This window comes from Panthera pardus, unplaced genomic scaffold (genome assembly GCF_024362965.1).
Source record: "Panthera pardus isolate Hobbes unplaced genomic scaffold, ASM2436296v1 HiC_scaffold_27, whole genome shotgun sequence".
In the NCBI taxonomy this organism is placed as follows: Eukaryota; Metazoa; Chordata; class Mammalia; order Carnivora; family Felidae; genus Panthera; species Panthera pardus.
The window spans coordinates 78,551,063-78,570,383 of record NW_026526843.1 but is presented as its reverse complement, the minus strand read 5'-3'; the positions used below and the strand labels follow the sequence as shown (position 1 = coordinate 78,570,383).

Below are 19,321 nucleotides of genomic sequence, written 5' to 3'. Positions count from 1 at the left end.
TTAAACCACCAAGGGAGCTTTTAAAACTTCTCATGTTCAGGGGCTACACCCCAGACAAATTAAATCAGACTTGAGGGTGGGTGTCAGACATCAGTATTTTTTTTAAGATGTTATTTTTAAGTAATCTCTACATCCAATGTGAGGGTCAAATCTATAACCCCAAGATCAAGAGTCACATGCTTTATTAAGTCAGCAAACCACCCCTCAGGCATCAGTATTTTTTAAAAGCTCCCCAGCTGATTCCTGTGTTTTCATGGTTGAGCACCAGTTGTCTAAATGCTAGGCATATGGGTGTTTGTTGTATTTCTACTTTTCTGGATATTTGAAATTTTCATTAAAAATTTTTTTAAGTTCATTTTTTTATTTTGAGAGAGATAGAGAATGCAAGCTGGGGAGGGGCAGAGAGAGAATCCCAAGCAGGCTCCACACTGCCAGCACAGAGCCCAATGTGGGGATCGAACTCACGAAACTGAGTTCATGACCTCAGCTAAAACCAAGAGACGTTTAACTGACTGAGCCATCCAAGCGTCCCTCATTAAAAAAAAAAAAAAAAATTCTTTAGGGGTAGTACAAGCAATTACAAAGCAAACCCTCCATGCCTGTCTTTTGCCACCTAGGAAACCCTACACTGCTTAGTGCTCCTTTCTGGCCCCAGCATCTCTGCAGCAACCTCCCTCCCAACCTCCCAGCAGAAGACATGTCTGAGTCATGTGGCTTGTCACTCAGGCTATGCTGAGCCCACTGCTGGTTGTACCAATGATTGGCTTAGTTCCTACCAATGATTGGCCAGCTTCCTGGCCTCAGGCTTCTGGATGCTCTCTCAGTCTCCCAGAGCTTCAAAGCCAACACCCATGTCTCATCTTCTAGGAGGATGCCCTCTAGCCATATTCATCTCTCTTTCCTGACTCCATGCAGTCCCAGCAATGAGGGTTCTGACTCTCATTTCTCACTTCCTTGCAGCCTGTCAGAAACAGGTCTTCTATCCATATGCATCCATTCTCTGGCCCTGACCTTGACCTCGATAGTCTATCACTTGGGCCCTCAGAAGACAGCATGAACTCACTCTATTTCCAGCTCTGTTCCTTTGTAGCTATGAGATCTTGGGAAAGGTACATAACTCTTCTGTGCCTGGGTTTGCTCATCTGTGAAATGGGGTTGATGGCAACAGTAGCTACTTCAAGGGTTGTTTTAAGGATTCAGCTAGTCAATTTAAACATAAATTGTCTAAGTTAAAATTAAAACACTGCATAGCATAAGAGCAAGTCTTCACTAAATGTGAGCTATTATTATAATCAAGTAGAGGACGGATATGAAATCCCCTTTGTTAAATGGCTGGCCATTATTTTTAAATGTTATTTTAAAAAGTTTTATTTTAGAAAATTTCAAGCATACAAAAAAGACAGGATAGCACAAGTTCACTAAATGTATGCCTACTATATAAATGCAAATTTAGAAAATCTTCTGCTATATTTACTTCATATATATATATTTACATATAGTTATATATGTATGTGTATATGTGTGTATATACATATATGTATGTATTTGGGGTTGATAAATCATATAAAAATAAATTATAGATATCATGATACTAAATCCTCAGCATGCATCACCAAAAATCAAGGCCATTCTCCTATATAACCACTATACCATTATCACACCTGAAAAAGTAATAATTACTCAACAGCTATTGTTCAGTTTACATTTAGATTTTCCCTATTGTCTTGCAAATGTCTTTTAGGATTTTTCTCAAATTAGGCTCCTACCATGGACCAAGCATTGCATTTGGTTGTTATTTCCCTTAAATATCTGAATCTATAATAAACTGTGTTGTTATTATTCCTATTTGGATTAATATCTCATTGTTCCCTCTCCTCTAACAAAACCCACCAGAAGAGCAAGCCTGCATCTTTGGGGAAAGGTGCCCATCCTTCCTCTGAAATAGTCTCTTCCTTGGTTGGAGTTGGGAGGTGGGTAGCCTGGCATTAGGGTAGATTGCTTCATATCTGAAGGGAAAGAGGGGGCTGGAGGGAAGGTATAGGTAAGGGCAAGTACCTAGCCTGGAGCTCCAGGGAGCGCTGCTTTCCTGACACCAGGAAGGTCCGAGGCAGATTGAGGTTGGAGCTTTCCTTTAGCTGAATGGAGGGAGAAAGAGGCTTTGTGAGTACTAAGCTCCACAGGGCCCTTACCCTCTGCACACATGCACACAAAGACTCAGGGTCAAAGTCAGAATGACTTTATTCCTCCCAGCACCAAGGCCCCACTCCAGGTCACCATCTCCCACCTCCTGGTGCTCACCTCCATGCCATCTACATCAATGCGTGCCCGCACGCTAAACTTCTGGCCAAGGAGCCGCAGCCTGGGCACGCAGTAAAGGAGGCGGTCGTTGAACTAGGAAGGAAAAGTTTTGGGATGTAAGTGTGGAGGACCCAGGAGAGGTGTGGCCCAGCTCCCTACCCTTATAGGACTCCTGGAGCTTTATTGCTGGGGACTCAAGGCAATAGATGGAGAAAGCACAGCCCAGATTGGGCACAAGGGTCACAAGGAAAGAGCCTAGGCATGGGAGTCACTTCCTAGTTGGGTGACCTTGGGCTAGTCACTTGTAAGTCTTAGTTACATCACCTGTAAAAAGTGAAGATACAATGAAAAATAGAGGACAGAATGGCTCCAGGAGGTACAGACTTGAGTGAGTACCAAGTCAATGTGTGCAAGCCCACACCTGGCACTTACTAATATGAGGTATCGGTCTTGAGTGGTCCCATTCTTTGCTGACAGCTTAAGGATATGGCCTTCTTTTATGAGCTCTTTGGTGGGGCTGACAATGTCTTCCTCACCCCCTAGCAGCTCATATACCTTCAGCAGCTTGTGCATTCGCTCCTGGCAGGAGACAGTAAGCAAAAGGCACGGTTGGAGTGCTGGCCTTCCCTTACATGTCCAGAAGTCACAAGTCCCCCAGACAGAGACACCACAGGTGGGTGGCCAAGGAAGGACAGGGGCTAGAAGGACCACTCACCATTTTGCGGATGGCAGCGTTAGAGTGCTCTGCTGCTGTGGCTATCAGCTCCAGAGATTCTGTGGGCAAAGTGGGAGGTCAAATGGGAGACTAGCAGAGAAGAGGCTCTTGGGGGTTTCTTTGCTCCCTGAACACCTCCTCCTGGCCTGACCACATCCTTCCCATCCCAGAAAGCACCAGCCTCAAAGAGGTCTATAGCAACATCACTTAAAATCAGAAAATGCCACAATAGCAGAATCACAGTGCATGGAATAACTGGCAGTGAATAAAATGAAAGCTTAACAGGATTATTTTTGCCATTAAAAATAACAACAATAATAATTACATATGTAACTGGAAAGAAACATATCCATGTTAAACAAATTGTCTCTGGATGGTGGGACTATGGGTGGTTTTATTGTGTTCTTTAGATTTTTCTGTTTTTCCATATTTTTGACAAAGAACATGTATTACTTTTATAACCAGGAAAAAGTCATATAAAGAAAGAAAGTGATGAGCCTACTCTTTGTCTCAATAATTCAGATTATAGGAATCTCTACCAAGAAAATACACATTCTAATCAACAAAACTGATAAACCCCTAGCCAGACTCCTCAAAAAGAAGGGGGAAAGGACTCAAATAAACAAAATCACAAATGAGAGAGGAGAAATAACAACCAACACCACAGAAATAAAAACAATTATAAGAGAATATAATGAAAAACTATATGTCAACAATTTGGACAACCTAGAAGAAATGGATAAATTCCCAGAAACGTGTAACTTACCAAAAATGAAGGGGGAAGATATAGAAGATATGAACAGACTGATTATTAGCAAGGAAATTGAATTGGTAATCAAAAAGCTCCCAACAAACAAAAGTGCAGGACCAGAATGGCTTCATAGGCGAATTCTACCAAACATTTAAAGAAGAGCTAATATCTATTCTTAAACTATTCCAAAAAAATTGAAGAGGAAGGAAAACTTACAAATTCATTCTATGAGGCCAGCATTACCCTGGTACCAAAACCAGATAAAGACACCACAAAAAAACAGAACTACAGGCCAATGTCTCTGTTGAACATAGATGCAAAACTCCTCAACAAAATACTAGCAAAATTAATAAAAAAATACATTAAAAGAATCATTCACCACAGTCAAGTGGATTTATTCCTGGGATGCAAGGGTGGATCAATATTCGCAAATCAATCAATGTGGTACATTACAGTAACAGGAAACAGGACAAAAAACATCTGATCACTTCAATAGATGCAGAAGAAAAACATTTGACAAAGTACAACATCCATTCTTTTAAAAAAAATTTAATGTTTATTTTTGAGAGAGGGTGTGCACGCTCGAGTGGCGGAGGGGAAGAGAGAGGGAGATACAGAATCTGAAGCAGGCACCAGGCTCTGGGCTGTCAGCACAGAGCCCAACGTGGGGCTCGAACTCACAAACCGTGAGATCATGACCTGAGCCGAGATTAGACGTTTAATTGACTGAGCCACCCAGGTGCCCCCAATATTCATTCTTGATAAAAACCCTCAACAAAGTAGGTTTAGAGGGAACATTACTCAACATAATGAAGACCAGCTGTGAAAAACCCACAGCAAACATCATACTCCATAAGGAAAAACTGAGAGTGTTTCCCCTAAGGTCAGGAACAAGACAAGGATGCCCACTCTCTTCACTTCTACTCAACATAGTACTGGAAGTCCTAGCCACACCAATCATACAACAGAAAGAAATAAAAGGCATCCAAATTGGTAAGGAAGCAATAAACTTTTCACCATTTGCAGATAACATGATACTACATCTAGAAAATGCTAAAGACTCCACCAAAAAAGTACTAGAACTGACAAATCAATAAAGCCACAGGATACAAAATCAATGTATAGAAATCTGTTGCATTTCTATATACTAATAATGAAGAAGCAGAAAGAGAAATTAAGAAAACAATTCCATTTACAATTGCACCAAAAATAATAAATAAAGTACCTAAGAATAAACTTAACCAAAGAAGTGAAAGACCTGTACTCTGAAAACTTTTATAGTATTTTATACACTGATGAAAGAAAGTGAACACAACACAAATAAATGGAAAGACATTCCATGCTCATGAATTGGAAGAACAAATATTGTTTAAATGGCTATACTACCCAAAGCAATCTGTACATTTAATGCAATCCCTATCAAAATACCACCAGCATTTCTCACAGAGTTAGAACAAACAATTCTAAATATGTATGGCACCACAAAAGACCCCAAATAGCTAAAGCAATCTTGAAAAAGAAAAACAAAATGGAGGTATCACAATTCCAGACTTCAAATTATATGACCAACCTGTAGTAATCAAAACAATATGGTACTGGCACAAAAATAGACACATAGATCAATGGAACAGAATAGAAAACCCAAAATAAATCCACAATTAAATGGTCAGTTAATCTTTGACCAAAGTAGGAAAGAATATGCAATCGGAAAAAAGACAGTCTCTTCAACAAATGGTGTTGGGAAAACTGAACAGCCACATGAAAAAGAATGAAACTGGACAATTTTCTTACACCATACACAAGAATAAGTTCAAAATGGAGTAAAGACTTAATGGGAGACCTGAAACCGTAAAAATCCTGGAAGAGAGCATAGGAAGTAATTTCTCTGACATTGGCCATAGCAACTTCTTACTAGATATGTCTCCTGAGGGAAGGGAAACAAAAACAAAAATAAACTATTGGGACTACATCAAAACAAAAAGCTTCTACACAGCAAAGGAAACAATCAACAAAACTAAAATACAATTTACTGAATGAAAGAAGATATTTGCAAATTACATCTTTGTAAAAGGGTTAGTATCTAAAATATATAAAGAACTGATACAACTCAATACCTCAAAACCAAATGATCTAATTCAAAAATGGGCAGAAGACATGAACAGACATTTCTCCAAAGAAGACATAAAGATGGCCAATAAACATATGAAAAGATGCTCAAATCACTGATCATCAAGGAAATGCAAATTAAAACCACAATGAGATACCACCTCACACTTTTCCAGAATGACTAAAATCAAAACACAAGAAATTGGTGAGGAGGTGGGAAAAAATAACCCTTGTGCACTGTTGGTGGAAATGCAAACTGGTGCAGCTATTGTGGAAAACAATATGGAGGTTCCTCAAAAAGTTAAAAATAGAACTACCCTATGATCCAGTAAGTGCACTACTAGGTGCTTACCCAAAAAATAAAAAACACCAATTCAAAGGGATACATGCATGCCAATGTTTATAGCAGCATTATTTACAATAGCGAAATTATGAAGGTGGCCTAAGTGTCCATTAATAAATGAATGGATAAAGATGTAGTATTTATATATAATGGAATATTATTCATCCATAAAAAAGAATGAAATCTTGCCATTTGCAATGACATAGATGGAGGTAGAGGGTGTAATACTAAATGAAATAAGTGAATCAGAGAAAGACAAATATCCTATGATTTCACTCATATGTGGAATTTAAGTAACAAAACAAATAAGCAGAGGGAAAAAATAAGAGAGAGACAAATCAAGAAACAGACTTCTAATGATATAGAACAAACTGATGGTTACTTCAGGGTGAGGGATGGGTTATATAGGTAATCGGGATTAAGGAGTACACTTGTTTTGATGAGTACTTAGTGATGTATAAAATTGCTGCATCACTATATTGTACACCTGAAATTAATATAACACTGTATGTTAACTATACTAGAATTAAAATAAAAATTCAATAAAAAATACATGTTCTATGTACAAATACACTTTCATTGCAGTGATTTTTACAACAGTGTCAACCAGAAAGAAAAATGTCCAACTGTAGGGGTTCAGTTAAATAAATTAATGTGCATTCATATAGTGGAATACTAAACAACCTTTACAAATAATGCTTATAATTTGTCAAATGCTCAGGATATTTTAAGAAAAGGATAACAACTTGTATATACTATGTGATCTTGATTTTGCAAAATATATGTGTATAAAAAATACCAGGAAGAATATATTTCAAAATGTTCATCATGCTTATTCCCTGGGGGCTTTTATCACAGGTGATCTTTTTCCCTACCTCTTTTGTCTTTCCTATAATTTCCATATTTCCTACAGTGACCAGGAATCATCAGGAAAAAAAAAACTTGGAGTAAGTCCCTACACATCCCCATACAGTAACGAATCCTACTAGTGCTTGAGGGCCTGCTATAGCTGTACTGCACTCCACTCTTGTCTGTATGGTGCTGGATTTTCCCACTAAAATATACCTGTGATGGAGGAGTACACGTGCATCTGAAGAGGCAAACCAAGTCTTGGTTTTCTAGGAAGCTCTCCCTCCATGACCAAGTCTTGGTGCTCAAGATCTGTAGCCCTTGTCAGGCCTTTCAGGAGTCTCTCATCTCCAACCCCTCTTCCACCCTGGCTGCCAGAGGGTCTTTTTGACATACAGCTTGCTGTCACTCTTCTGCTTAAATCTGTCAATGGCTCCTCTATATTTGCAGGGTGAAGACCCAGCCATTTAGCCTGGCATTGAAAGCCCTGGAGATCTGACTTCTGCTGACCTCTCCAACTTTCTCCACTTGCACCTCCTTAAACAAGTCCTGTCTTGCCACTCAGTCTTCTGGATTCAGCTTGCCTCCTCCAGTAAACCCGCTCTGAGTTCCCAGGCTGGGATGGGACCCTGTCTGGGTTCCCACATTCCTCTTTGCTCCCTTCTGTCCTACTAGTCACACTGCATATTCATAATGCATTTACAAATCTTCATCCCTTAGTAGACTAGGAGCTTCCAAGGATGGGGCCAGTCCTTCCACTCTCTCCAGGCCTTCCCAACAGATGCTTTGCATAAATTAGCTCCTTTCAATCCCCACAACAACTCTGTAAGATAGGTGTGATTGTGCCCTGTTTGTCCAAAATGAAGAAACAGAGAGAAGAGGTGGTGGCCTTAGGTTGTCTACCTGGGAAGCAGCTGAGTTGACATCAGAGCTGGAGCTGCTCTGCCATCTGCCCTTTCTCCCACACATTCTGCATCTCCCCCACCCCAGGGCAGGGAGCATGTCGGGTGGAAGAAGTAGGAGGTACCCAGGGAAGGGAGAATAAGACTCTGGCAAGCTGTGGGCATACAAGCTTAGACCTGCGCAGGCCATTGGGTTAAGACTAGAGGCTTTGGTATCAGGAACTCAGTCTGGAGATGTCTTATATGGAGTCCAAACTGACATTTCCAGGGGTCCAGTGTGTGTAGGCTCTGTCTGGGGGCTCAGTGTGGGGATGTCAGTCTAGGATTTCATTTGGGGGGTCCAAGTCTAGGGAGTGCAGTTTGGGGAGCTCAGTGTAGGGGCTTGGTCTGGAAGCTATGGTGGGGCTTTGGCAGTCTGGGTTTGGAGTTCAGCCTTGGGCTCAGGGTAGGCAGCCCAGGCCAGCAGTTTCAGTTGGCCTGGTTTGAGAAACCCAGTCTAGGGTCCAGGTTCCAGAGTTCAGTCTGGGAAGCAGAAAGTGGGGGAGTCAGTCTAGGGAACCAGAGATATGATTCATTGGGGCTTAGACCTTGAGGCACTTTCTGGGGCTCTACCTGGGGATTTTAGTCTGAGGGGTAAAAAGTTAGGAGGTTAGCTTAAGATCTTGGCCCAGGTAGCTTAGTGAGCAGATCTTAGACTGGCTTTCAGAGATTTTCATTTTGAGTGGCTGCAGAAAACTGGACTGGGAAGTTCTTTCAGTGTGTGTGGGGATTCATCTTTGGGCTCAGTTTGGGGAGCTCAGTTGGGCAAGCTCAAGCTGAGGTTCATTCTGGGGGCTCATATAGGGTTGAAATTGGTCCAAAACAGGAACCTAAGTTAGGTGAACTCGATCTGGGGCTGACTTTATGGGCATTCAGTAAGGAAGGCATCAGCCAGGGCATTCAGTAATAAAAACTGCTAACATTTATTGAGCCTTTGCCATGTGCTAGGCACTGTGCTAAGAGCTTTACCTGGATTATCTCATTTATCCTCAAAACAACTCTATGAGGGAGGTATCATTATCATCCTCTTTCTACACATGAGAAAATTGAGACTGAGCAGCTTGCCGAGAGACACATAGTTGGTAAAAAGAGGTCTATCTGGTGCCCAGTTTAGGAAGATTACACTGGCAACTCATTTGGGGGTTCAGTCCAGGGAGCTCATTTGGGGAATTTCAGTTTGGAAATGTCATGCTAGGGATCCAGTGTGGAAATAAAGTCTCAGAACTCAGTCCTGGAAGCTCAATGTGGATATGTGATTCTGTAGAATTCATGGGCTCTGAGTGGAGAAATGAGACAGGAGGCTTCTTCTGGGGATCCCCCTGGAAGGTTATAAAGTGTGGAGACTCAGTGTGCCAGTGAGGGGTCCTTCTTGGGTCTCAGTAGGGGGCCCAGTCTGGAGACTTCATTCTGAAGGACTCAGCCTGGGAATCTCAATCTGTGAATCCAAGGCTGGGATGTAGAAAATGGGGGGCTGTCTGGGAGGAGTCAGTCTGGGAATTGAGACTGGGGAATATCAGACTTGGAGCATGGGTCACATAATTTTGGGGAAAATCTAGCATTAATCTAAGGGCTCAGTGAAGGGGATAGAAAATAGGGGTCTTCAGTCTGGGGATTTGGGTTAGGGAGAACACAATCTGGAGTCTCTGTTTAGAGCTGAGACTGGGCAGCTATTAAGCGTGGGGTTCCCTCTGGAGTTCACACTGGGGAACTGTAGAAATCCAGTCTGAGGGCTTGGTGGTCTTAGTCTGTGGCATGGATCAGTCTCTGACAAAAGACTCCGTCTTTTGGGCTCAGGACAGAGGGACAGTAAATTGGGGATAAATATAGGGTGTCTCAGTCTGAGGGACAGTAAATAGGGGATTAATATAGGGTGCTAAGTTTGGCAATACCTGTTTATAGAATGGTGGCCCATGAAGATCAGACTGGGAAGTTCTTCCCACAGGGGGAATCTCCCTGTGGGATCTCAGGTTGAGAGCTCTGACTGGGAACTCGCTCTCAGAGCTTAAGGTGGGGAGAACACTCTGGAGGCCCAGAACTTAGTTTGGGGAAACCAGGGTGGGGTTATATAACTGGGACCTCATACTGGATTCAGCCTGAGAGCTCAGGTTAGAGATGTCAGTCCATGGAACTACTCCCAGGGAATCAGTCTAGAAGGCTTTTTCTAGAGGTTCAGGTTATGTATCCCATTCCTGGCACTTCACGGGGGCTCTCATTTGGGGAGAGGATTGAGGCACTTAGTCTGCAGATGTTTGTAGCATTTGGCTGTCAAACTTCCTAGGGTTCTAGCTCTTTCTAGAGGTCCAGGCTTGGTAGCAAAATGTCCTGTCTGGTGGGATGGAGGGGGCTCAGTTTGGGAAGCAGACACAGCAGTGGACAAAACTGTCTGCTTCTGACTCTTGGGGTTTCCAGGACCCCACACTTTCCTAACTTTACTCCTACCTTTAGGGTTGCTCCTTCTTAAGTCCTTTGCTGATTCCACCTCCCTCAGCTTTGTCCTTGGCCCCCATTTCTTCACCATTTACATTCACTCTCTTGGTGATTGTGGCCAACCTCACACTGTCTATGAGCCAGTGACATCCAAATCTCTCTTCCTGGGATTTGAGACTCATCTAACTGCCTAACTGGCAGCTCACTTTGAACATGCCCAAAATCGACCTTTTAAGCTCATCTTGAGAACCATCACCACTAACCAAAAATCTGCAAGTAATTTTTGACTCTTTCTCCCAAGCCTCACACTCATTACACCCTAGTTCTTTTGGTCCTGCTTCCAAATATAACATCCTGAATCCAACCATTTCTCACTGCTTTCACTGTTACTATCCTCATCCAAGCACTTTTCTCACTTAGATTATTACAAAGGCTTTCTATTGGTCTCTCAGCTCCCTCTCTTGCTTCCCAAGTGATCCTGATCAAAATCTTCTCATGGCTAATCACCACACTCAGAATAAAATCCACCTCCTTATCCTGGCCTGTAAAGTCTCCAACCCTACTTCTACCATTCTACCCTCACTTGTCATGCTCAGGTCACACTGGCCCTCTTGCTTGTCCAGACATATGCAAGCTACTGCCCTCTTGCCCCTAGGAACTCGGCACCTGCTGTTGCTTCTGCCTGGAATATGCTCCTCTACAATCCACACATGGCTCCCTTCTCCTTGTCATTCAGGTATGACTCAAATATCTTCTATTCAGAGAAGCCACCCAATCTAAAGTAAGCCCCAAAGTCCCTATCATATCACCCTCTTAATCTCTGAATTACATGTAGCACCTTCTAATGTCCTCTTGTTTATTTGTCACTTATGTTTATTGTCTATTTGCTGTCTGTCTTGTTCACTTCTGTATCCCCTGTGCCCATGACATGCACAGAACCAAGGTGTTCAGTAAGTAGCTGCTACATTAATGAAGGAAAGAAAGGAAATAATAGTCTGGGGAGAGAAAGTTGGGGAGATTCTGGGGATCACTCTTAGAGGTATGACCCTGGGGGGGTGGGCCTCATACTGGAGGAATCAGAATGAAATACTTTTCTAGTAGTTCAGTGTGTGAGGACTCAGTCTGAAGAGGGAGCATCTCAGCCTAGAGATCCAAATCTTGGAGGTAGAAAATACAGGGTTCAGTCTGGGGTGCTCAGTTCTGAAGAGGTGATTCTGTAGGGCTCTGATCAGACTTGGGAGGTTCTTTTGGGAGGTTCATTCTAGGTAGTGGCTGGTGACAGAGTGGAGCTCTAAATGTAGAGGATGGAAAGTCAGGGGCTTACTGAGACAAATCTCTTTGTGGGGAGCTCAGCTGTGGAGATTCAGTACAGAGGACTTGGCTTGAGGGATCAGTCTGGGCTCCTGGCCAGCTCAGTCCGTGGGGATTGAGACTCAGTTTCATTTTGGACTTGGCACAACTTCATTTCAGCATGAGTCTAGGGGTCAGCCTTGGGGTCTTGGCCTAGAAAACAGATGGCTTTCTCTAGGGGATCATTCTGGGCATGCTTTTCAAACTTTGGGGCTCCAGTTGGGGACTTTAGACTGGGGGACTCCTGAATGTTCTGTCTGGGTACTTAGGGAAAGATCTTGACCTGGAGGTTCATCCTCCAGAGCCTTACTCCAGAGCCTCGTGTGGGCCTTTCAGTTTGGAGAACCTGTTCTGGGATCTCAATTATGTGGCAATGGAAGGCTGACCCTGTGAGTTAAGTTTTGGGGGATGGGGTGGGGGGCAGGGCCCAGATGTGTGCACTCACTTTGGGCGTCCTTGCTGTCCGGGGAGCCATGGGGCAGCTTTAACAGATAGTCCTTGAGAAGCAGCTCATAGCGGGGAATGCGCTGCACAGGTTCCAGCATGTGGTGCTGCAATGTCAGGTTGCCACAGGCTTCCTCCTTCTGTGACAGGCAGAAGCAGAGGGACTCAGGCCTGGCAATAGACCTCTCACTGGGTCCCTGCAGACCTTTCCTCCCCAGTCTGCCCTATCCAGCTTCACTGCTTACCTGTACCTCGTGGATGATTACTTTAAACTGGGTGGAGCGCTCTGTCCAGGTGTTGACCAGCTCCACAGCCCGGTCAAAGTTCTTCACATACTCGCCATACATCTTGAGGAAGGGTGCCAGCTTCTGTAGGATGTCTCCGATGCGCGGGTAGCGGTCCCTGGGGTGGAAGCAGGGGCTGACATGGTCCTGCTGATCCTTGTCCCCCAGAATTCTCTCAGGGTTCTAGGTCTCTCTAGCCACAGGCAAGCTACTGTCATCTCATTCCTGGAAATCTACTTCTTAGCCAGTCTGCTCCTCTGGAATTGCTGCTTATGTTATAAGCCAGTTAGGCCAAAAGTCTCAGCTTGACCTGAGACAATGGCCAGGGCTACCACCTACCTCAACCCTGCCCTTTGCAAGTACCAGGAATAATATATTCTGGAATACCTGCCTGGACCTCACTGCAAGGGTCACTTCATACACTTATTATTGATTCTGTGCCCAGCCTTATGCTGGGTGATTCTGAAAACACAAATGACTCATACTTAGCCAAGCCCTGACAGGGTCACTATCTGATAAGTGAGGCAAAGTGAACAGGCCTAGTCATACTCTTCAGGAGTCACAGTCTGCTGAGGGACCTGGTCTTAGCCCTCACTGGTCACAGTCTCCTGGGGAACACACAAGAACCAGGTCTGGTCTATCCCTCAAGGGTAAAAGTCAGTTGGGGAGATGTAGGAACTGGCTTCCTTCCAGCCCTCCATGGTACAGTCTGGTGAGGGGGACACACTTTATCCTGTGGGTGTGGGGAACATGGAGATGATTTTTAAAAGGAAGTAACATGCTCTGATTGTTCAGGAAGACCATTATGGCAGGTAGACTCTAAAGGATGGATTGAAAGAGGAGAGCCTGGTGGCTGGGAGACTGCCTATAAACTCTGCCCTTCTTTCTCAGGACTCAGCTCAGGAATCACCTCTTCCTTGAATCCTTCTCTAACCCCAGACTAGGTTTGGTCCATTTGTCTGGATTCATACAGCCTCCCATTCCCAGCTCTATCTTAGGTCTGATAAAAAAACAACAGCTCATGTTGAGCGCTTATTATATACAGGATTCTGTTCTAAGTTCTCGACACGTGTCAACTCATTTAAATCCTTAAAACAACCCTATAAGTTAGGCTATTATTATCCTCATTACATAGATGAGGAAACTGAACCACAATAATTTAAGAAACTTGCTTAATATCACAGAGCTAGCAAGTGGCAGAGCTGGAATTTGAACCCAGGCAATGTGGCTCCTAACCTCATACTCTTAAGGGCTGTGCTGTTACAATTTTCTGAGTCCTGGTCTGTGTTTCATATTAGATTGGGAGGGCATAGAGGGAAGAACTTTGGTCTTATTCTCTTTGTGAAAGGCGGTAAGAGGAGAGGACAGGCAGGAGGAAAGGAGGGCAGACAGCCTAGATCTGGGGCCCCTCACCATTCCTCCATGCGCTTCTCTAGCTCAGGCAGCAGGAACTGCTGGTGGAAGCAATAGATGGAGCAGATGTTAGAGAAGATGCCATGGACAACATCAGCAGGGAAGGAACTGCGGTTCCGAGCTTCTTCCAGTAGCCGGGCACAGAACACCTGTGGGGCAGGCAGGAGTGTTCAGACCAGCTGGGCCTGAGGCTTGGCTGGGGAAGGGGCAGCTTGTAGGTGAGGGCAGTGTTTGTGGGAAGCTCTGTGGAGCTTTGGGATCTGCATTGGTTTTGAGACTGAGGAGAGAGGGAATGGAGCTAGGCTTATATGTGGGGTTGGATTTCCGGTGGTCAAGGTTAGGACCTGGAAGTAGGCACTGGGACAATGAGAAGTCAGGAGCAGAGTCAAGACTTAGGTTCAGGGTCAGATCCATTCATTTAACATATATTTGTGAATGCCTACTGTGTGCCAGGTACTGTAGTAGTGGCTGGGATAACATAGTGAGTAAAGCAAGCAAAAGTTCCTACCCTTAGGGATACTAGTGGATTTGGGGTCAGGAATACGGCCAGAATTAGAATGAAGTTCAGGGTCTGGTTTACAGCTGGGGTAAATTCAGGATCTAGGTCAGAGTTGCAGTCAGGGCTGATGTACCCACCCAAAGTTAGCAATGAGGGTTGGTAAAAAGATTAAGCTTGGAGTCATAATAAAAATCGACTTCAGAGACAGGGTGGGGGTCAAGGTCAGAAAGGGGTCTTACCAACTCTAGATTGGTAATGGTAGGGTTGAGCTCAGGCCCTATTACTTCCTCCTTGGTACCCACCTAACAGGTCCTGGGGCCCTGGGATCCCTGAGGGGCCATTCACCTGATCCAGGAGATGGAGCCTGGAAACGTAGGCCTTCTCAGTTTGCAGGAGCTCATTGGCAATGTGGAACACCTTCTGCTGCACGGTCAACTGGAAAGGAGAAGAGGCAACCACTCATTTATCATCCTGTGCCCTAACCTTCACCCTCAGAATTCTCTGAAGAGCTCAAATGCTACTCTAAGCCCAGTGCTACCCTGGGATAATCCCAACCTGCATCTCTAGACCCATAACCTCCCAACTTCATCCCTGACTCCCCAGTGTACCATAAAGGCCACTCCTCAATTCTGGTGATATGCACTCTCTCACTCGGCCACTCATGCACCCAGTCATCTGCTCTCTTTATCCATTTAGAATAGTGCAGTGGTTAATTATGTGGGCCAGGAAGTCAGACTTCCTGGGTTCAGATCCTACCTCTGTCATTCATTAGCTTGCATAAGTTGTGTAACTGCTCAGTATCTAAGTCTTCTCGTCTACATACACTGATAGTAATAGGACTTAAGTTCATTTGCAATTGAGATAATTTAATGATTTAATATAAGTAAAACATAGAAGACCACAAATTAAGTAGTCTATACATGTTATTTATTCACTCACTCAGTTCACTGTCAGCAAAGGCTTGCTGAGTCCCTGGAATGTGAAGAAAACATGAAAATACCAGAACGTATAAAACTCATTGCCTGTTGGCCCAGTTTCCAATTCATTGGACACATATTTGCTGAGTCCCTGGCCTCAGGCCCTACATTTGGGCTGGCTTCTGGTGAAGAAGTTGTTCTGGCTACAACCTAACTTAAGGGCAAGGATGCCTCTGAAAGCAGCCTTAGGCTGCGGGGGCACAGAAACAATTTCCTGTTGCCAAGAGCCTTCATTGCCACAGCCCCAGGTCGTTTGGACAGGAGGGGCTCTAGCTCTTGTGCCCCTCTGGAGGCCAGCTTCCAGGAAGTCTCTGGATATGAGAGACTTTCCATTTTACAAATAAGGAAACTGAGGCTTGTGGTAGGGGAGTGGAGATTTGCCCAATGTCACATAGCTACTGAGTCTTAGGATTTTCCAGCTGGAACAGGACTTTAAGGATCCCCAACCAGGATGCTCATTTTCAAGATGGAAAAACTGAGGTCCAGCTAGTAGTTCTCTGATAAAGGTAGAACAATTTTCTTGGTAGTCATTTGGAACTGTGCATGGTCATGTTGGTAGTTACAGTGAAGGAGTGGGGGGTGAAATATGGGTTTGCTACTGATATTTAGTACCAGGAAACCAGGGAAGCCAAACATTCTAAGTGGAAACAATGCTGTTTTGAGAAATAATGAGCTGGGGAAGAACCAAGTGTAAAAGCCAGGCTCCTGGTTTTTCCACACAGTCCTGCCATTCGGTGAGCATGGGTCAGTACCTCCACAGACTCCTGTCTCTCCATTGGGGGCACTGGGATTTCTCTGTCCTTCTCATCCTCCTCCTCGTCGTCCTCCTCTTCCAGGTCACTATCAACCTCCTGGGAGCCGGGTCGGTGGGGGTCAGCCAAAGCAACAGGGACACTGGCTAGGGCAGAGGGCCCAGGACACAGGCTATGGCTCGGGGGCCCGTCATCACTGACGAAGCAGGTCTCCTCACTGTTGGATGGTGAGCTGATGCTGTCAATGCCGCTGTCCCGGTTGGGCACCTTCTCGCCATCCCGGGGCCCAGGAGCCAGCAGGAACAGGCAGCGGGAGGCCTCGCTCTCAGGAAGCTGGGGCACTGGTGGCTGTGGGAGTGGCTGTGGCAACATGGCTGGCTCTGTGGGACCTGGGCTGGGGCCAGGGGCTGGCCTATCCGAGGCGACAATCACAGGCTCTCTGAGGTGGGTGGTGGACACACATGGAGGCAGGGTATGAGCTTGGCTGAGAGTCCTGTCTTAAAGCTGTCCTTCTTGTCCCAGGCCCACCCTCACCCCCACAGGGTCCTCCAGGGATCAGACTCACCTTTCAAATTTTTCAATCAGTGAGGATACCGCTGCAGAACTTGGACTGGCCTCCACCCTGGGGGCCAGGCCCTTTGCCACTCGGGGGTCTGCAGGCAGAGGGCGTGATGGTGGAGGGGGAATGGGCTCAGGTGGGGGGGGCATCCGGGGCATCTGCAGGTAGCTGGGCTTTGGGGGGACTGGAGAAATTGACAGGGAAAAGAGAGAGGGGAGATCCCAATGAGCTGAGTTTGGAGGTGGCTGTCATAGGCCACAAGGCCCTCCACAAACTCCTAGTCTGCACCTTTGCCCAAAGTAGGTACAGAGCAGGCCTGAGGCAAGATGCCAGTATGTATACATTAGCCCCAGGCTACAGCCCTTGGCTCCTAGACCATGATGCTTCCTATCCTTCTAACAAGCCTTCTCCTCTGACACTGGCCAACCTTTCCCTTCCATTATCTCCTCCCCTGGGCCATTTCTCTGCCCCTCTCTGGAACCACTTACCTTGCGGCTTTGGGCCTGGTGTCCGCTTCAGTGGTGAGGGACGCTGGGTGGGGGTTTCAGTAGGGGGGCCAGGGTCTGAGCGAAGCCGCTGGGGACCTTCTGGATGAGGTTCAAGGCTCTGCCCAGGGTCAAGGGACAAACTTTTAACCAGGATACGGTTTCCTTGGTGCAGCCCTGCAGAAAAGGAGAACCTGGGTGTGAAGCGATTGATGTTATCTCAAAGGAGCCGGGGACTTGTATGTCTTAGCAGGTATTGGGGTATTGGGTTTCCCTGAGCCCCTTTCCTGGGCACACTGTCTTTCTGGGAAGCCCTTACCATAGCCCTCAGATGGGGATCCAGGCCCAGGGCTGTGGCTGGCTGTTTTCATCAATAGACAAGAGTTCTTTGTGATCCGTACATTGATTCCTTGTATGTTAGCAGGCATTATTACTAGGGAGTTTAACCAGGCTAGGGGTGGGTACGAGCACCCTACAATTTGTGTATGTGTTTTCAGCCCTTGTTTATATAGCCACAGTAGGTATGCTAAGCTAAACTGTTCTTCACCCTTTTTCTTAAGGTCCTGAGAATATCTGGATTTCCTTGTCTACAATTTTATACATCTGAGCATGCTATGACAAAATTGTATTTCATGAGCAAAAGTTTTGCTTCTTAAAATCCCAGCCTCTCACTAATCTGTACTACCCTCCTCTGCTTCCACACACATGCACAACCACACACACAGAACCCAGCATTCAGGTCACAGGAACAGCTTTAAAACAGTGGGCAACAAATTCAGAAAAAGGGAGGTCTTTTTTGTACTTTCCCTCTTCCTTCACTGTGGACTCCCTAAATCCACCTCTGTCTTTGGCCCTAGGGAAGATGATGGTTACTTTTGGGAGAGAAGATTCCATCTGGGAGACAATGAAGGACCGTCCAGGATGACATGTCCCAAGGGAAGGAGTATGGGGCTCAGGTGGGCCTGGCTAGTCAGGGAGTTATAGAGGGTCTCATATGAAAGAGAATTCAGTGTGGGGGTGGAGTGGGGGGCTGGGCAGAGCATAGAGGGCAAGCCCTTGTGGCAGGCTGAGGAGCCAGGTGACCATCCCGTGGACAGAGAAAGCCATGAAAGGCCACAGTGTAGGGAAGGGTGCCGGCAAACAGGTGTGAGGACAAGAGAGTGAGTGGCAGTCAAGAGCTCCCACCCACACACAGTGTTGGTTTTGCTGTGCCACAGCGACATAGCCTCTCACAGCCACAGGGTCTCTTATCCTGTGTTATATAGTCTCACAAATCACCAGTCACAAAAGGGTCTACTCAATTACAGAGACACACGGTGTTATTTAGACTGTTTCATACAACTGTTGGGTCTGAAAGCCTGGTCACACACAGTCACAAAGACCCACAGTCACAACCTCACAGCCCCACAGTATCATGTACACCCAGCAAACACAGTCATGCACAGTCACAAAGAGAATCACACAGTGGCAAGCCTCTCATTTTACACAGTTTCATACAATAATTGCCCAACCACTTACCATCATATATACTCCTCAAATATGGTTACACTGAGTCACAAAGATATACAGTATAATTTATACTGTGTCTCACAATTGCAGGGCCACAGAGTGTGACACATGCCATAATATGGTGTCACAGGTTCACACACCTGCAAATGGTTCACACAGTCATCAAGACTATAGCCATGCAGGGTTATTATACCATGTTAGATACTGCCTCACACAATGGGATAACATCATAAAGTCACACAGCACCATGTACCCAGAAACACAGATACACAATCACAGACATGTGCCCTAATTTACTATGTCATACTCATGAAACAAACATGTCCATGGTGTCCTTGAGTCTTAGGGGCTCAGGCATATATAAACACCTGAAATTTGCCTACTGGTCTAAGTGGTCATGGTGTTACACGTACCCCCTGTTGCAAAAACATACAGCTATAACATTCAGAGACAATCTACAGGGTCACATGGGCAAAAGGAGCCACAGGAATTTTGGGTATCCCAGTCCTGGAGGGAAGGAATAGCCCAAACTATAGTGTTCCAGCAGCTTCCCTGGGCCCTGGGCCCTACTCTGGCCATAGGCTAGCAAGGTAGGCCCCAGGGAACTCCAGCCATTGTC

General features: G+C 45.3%; 1 protein-coding gene across 2 annotated transcripts in view; it reads right to left on the bottom strand.

The window, feature by feature from the left end:
• Nucleotides 1-19,321, bottom strand: part of FGD1 (FYVE, RhoGEF and PH domain containing 1) — a 41,715-nt gene that overhangs the window by 6,255 nt on the left and 16,139 nt on the right. For both annotated transcript variants that reach the window (XM_019436648.2, XM_019436649.2), the window contains exons 2-12: nt 17,197-17,370; nt 16,715-16,892; nt 16,150-16,588; nt 14,766-14,855; nt 13,922-14,070; nt 12,470-12,626; nt 12,226-12,364; nt 3,014-3,072; nt 2,731-2,877; nt 2,299-2,391; nt 2,056-2,135 (exon numbers count right to left, since the gene is read on the bottom strand). In XM_019436648.2, coding sequence (XP_019292193.1) covers nt 2,056-2,135; nt 2,299-2,391; nt 2,731-2,877; nt 3,014-3,072; nt 12,226-12,364; nt 12,470-12,626; nt 13,922-14,070; nt 14,766-14,855; nt 16,150-16,588; nt 16,715-16,892; nt 17,197-17,370 — 1,705 coding nt within the window. The remainder of the gene's footprint in view (nt 1-2,055; nt 2,136-2,298; nt 2,392-2,730; nt 2,878-3,013; nt 3,073-12,225; nt 12,365-12,469; nt 12,627-13,921; nt 14,071-14,765; nt 14,856-16,149; nt 16,589-16,714; nt 16,893-17,196; nt 17,371-19,321) is intronic.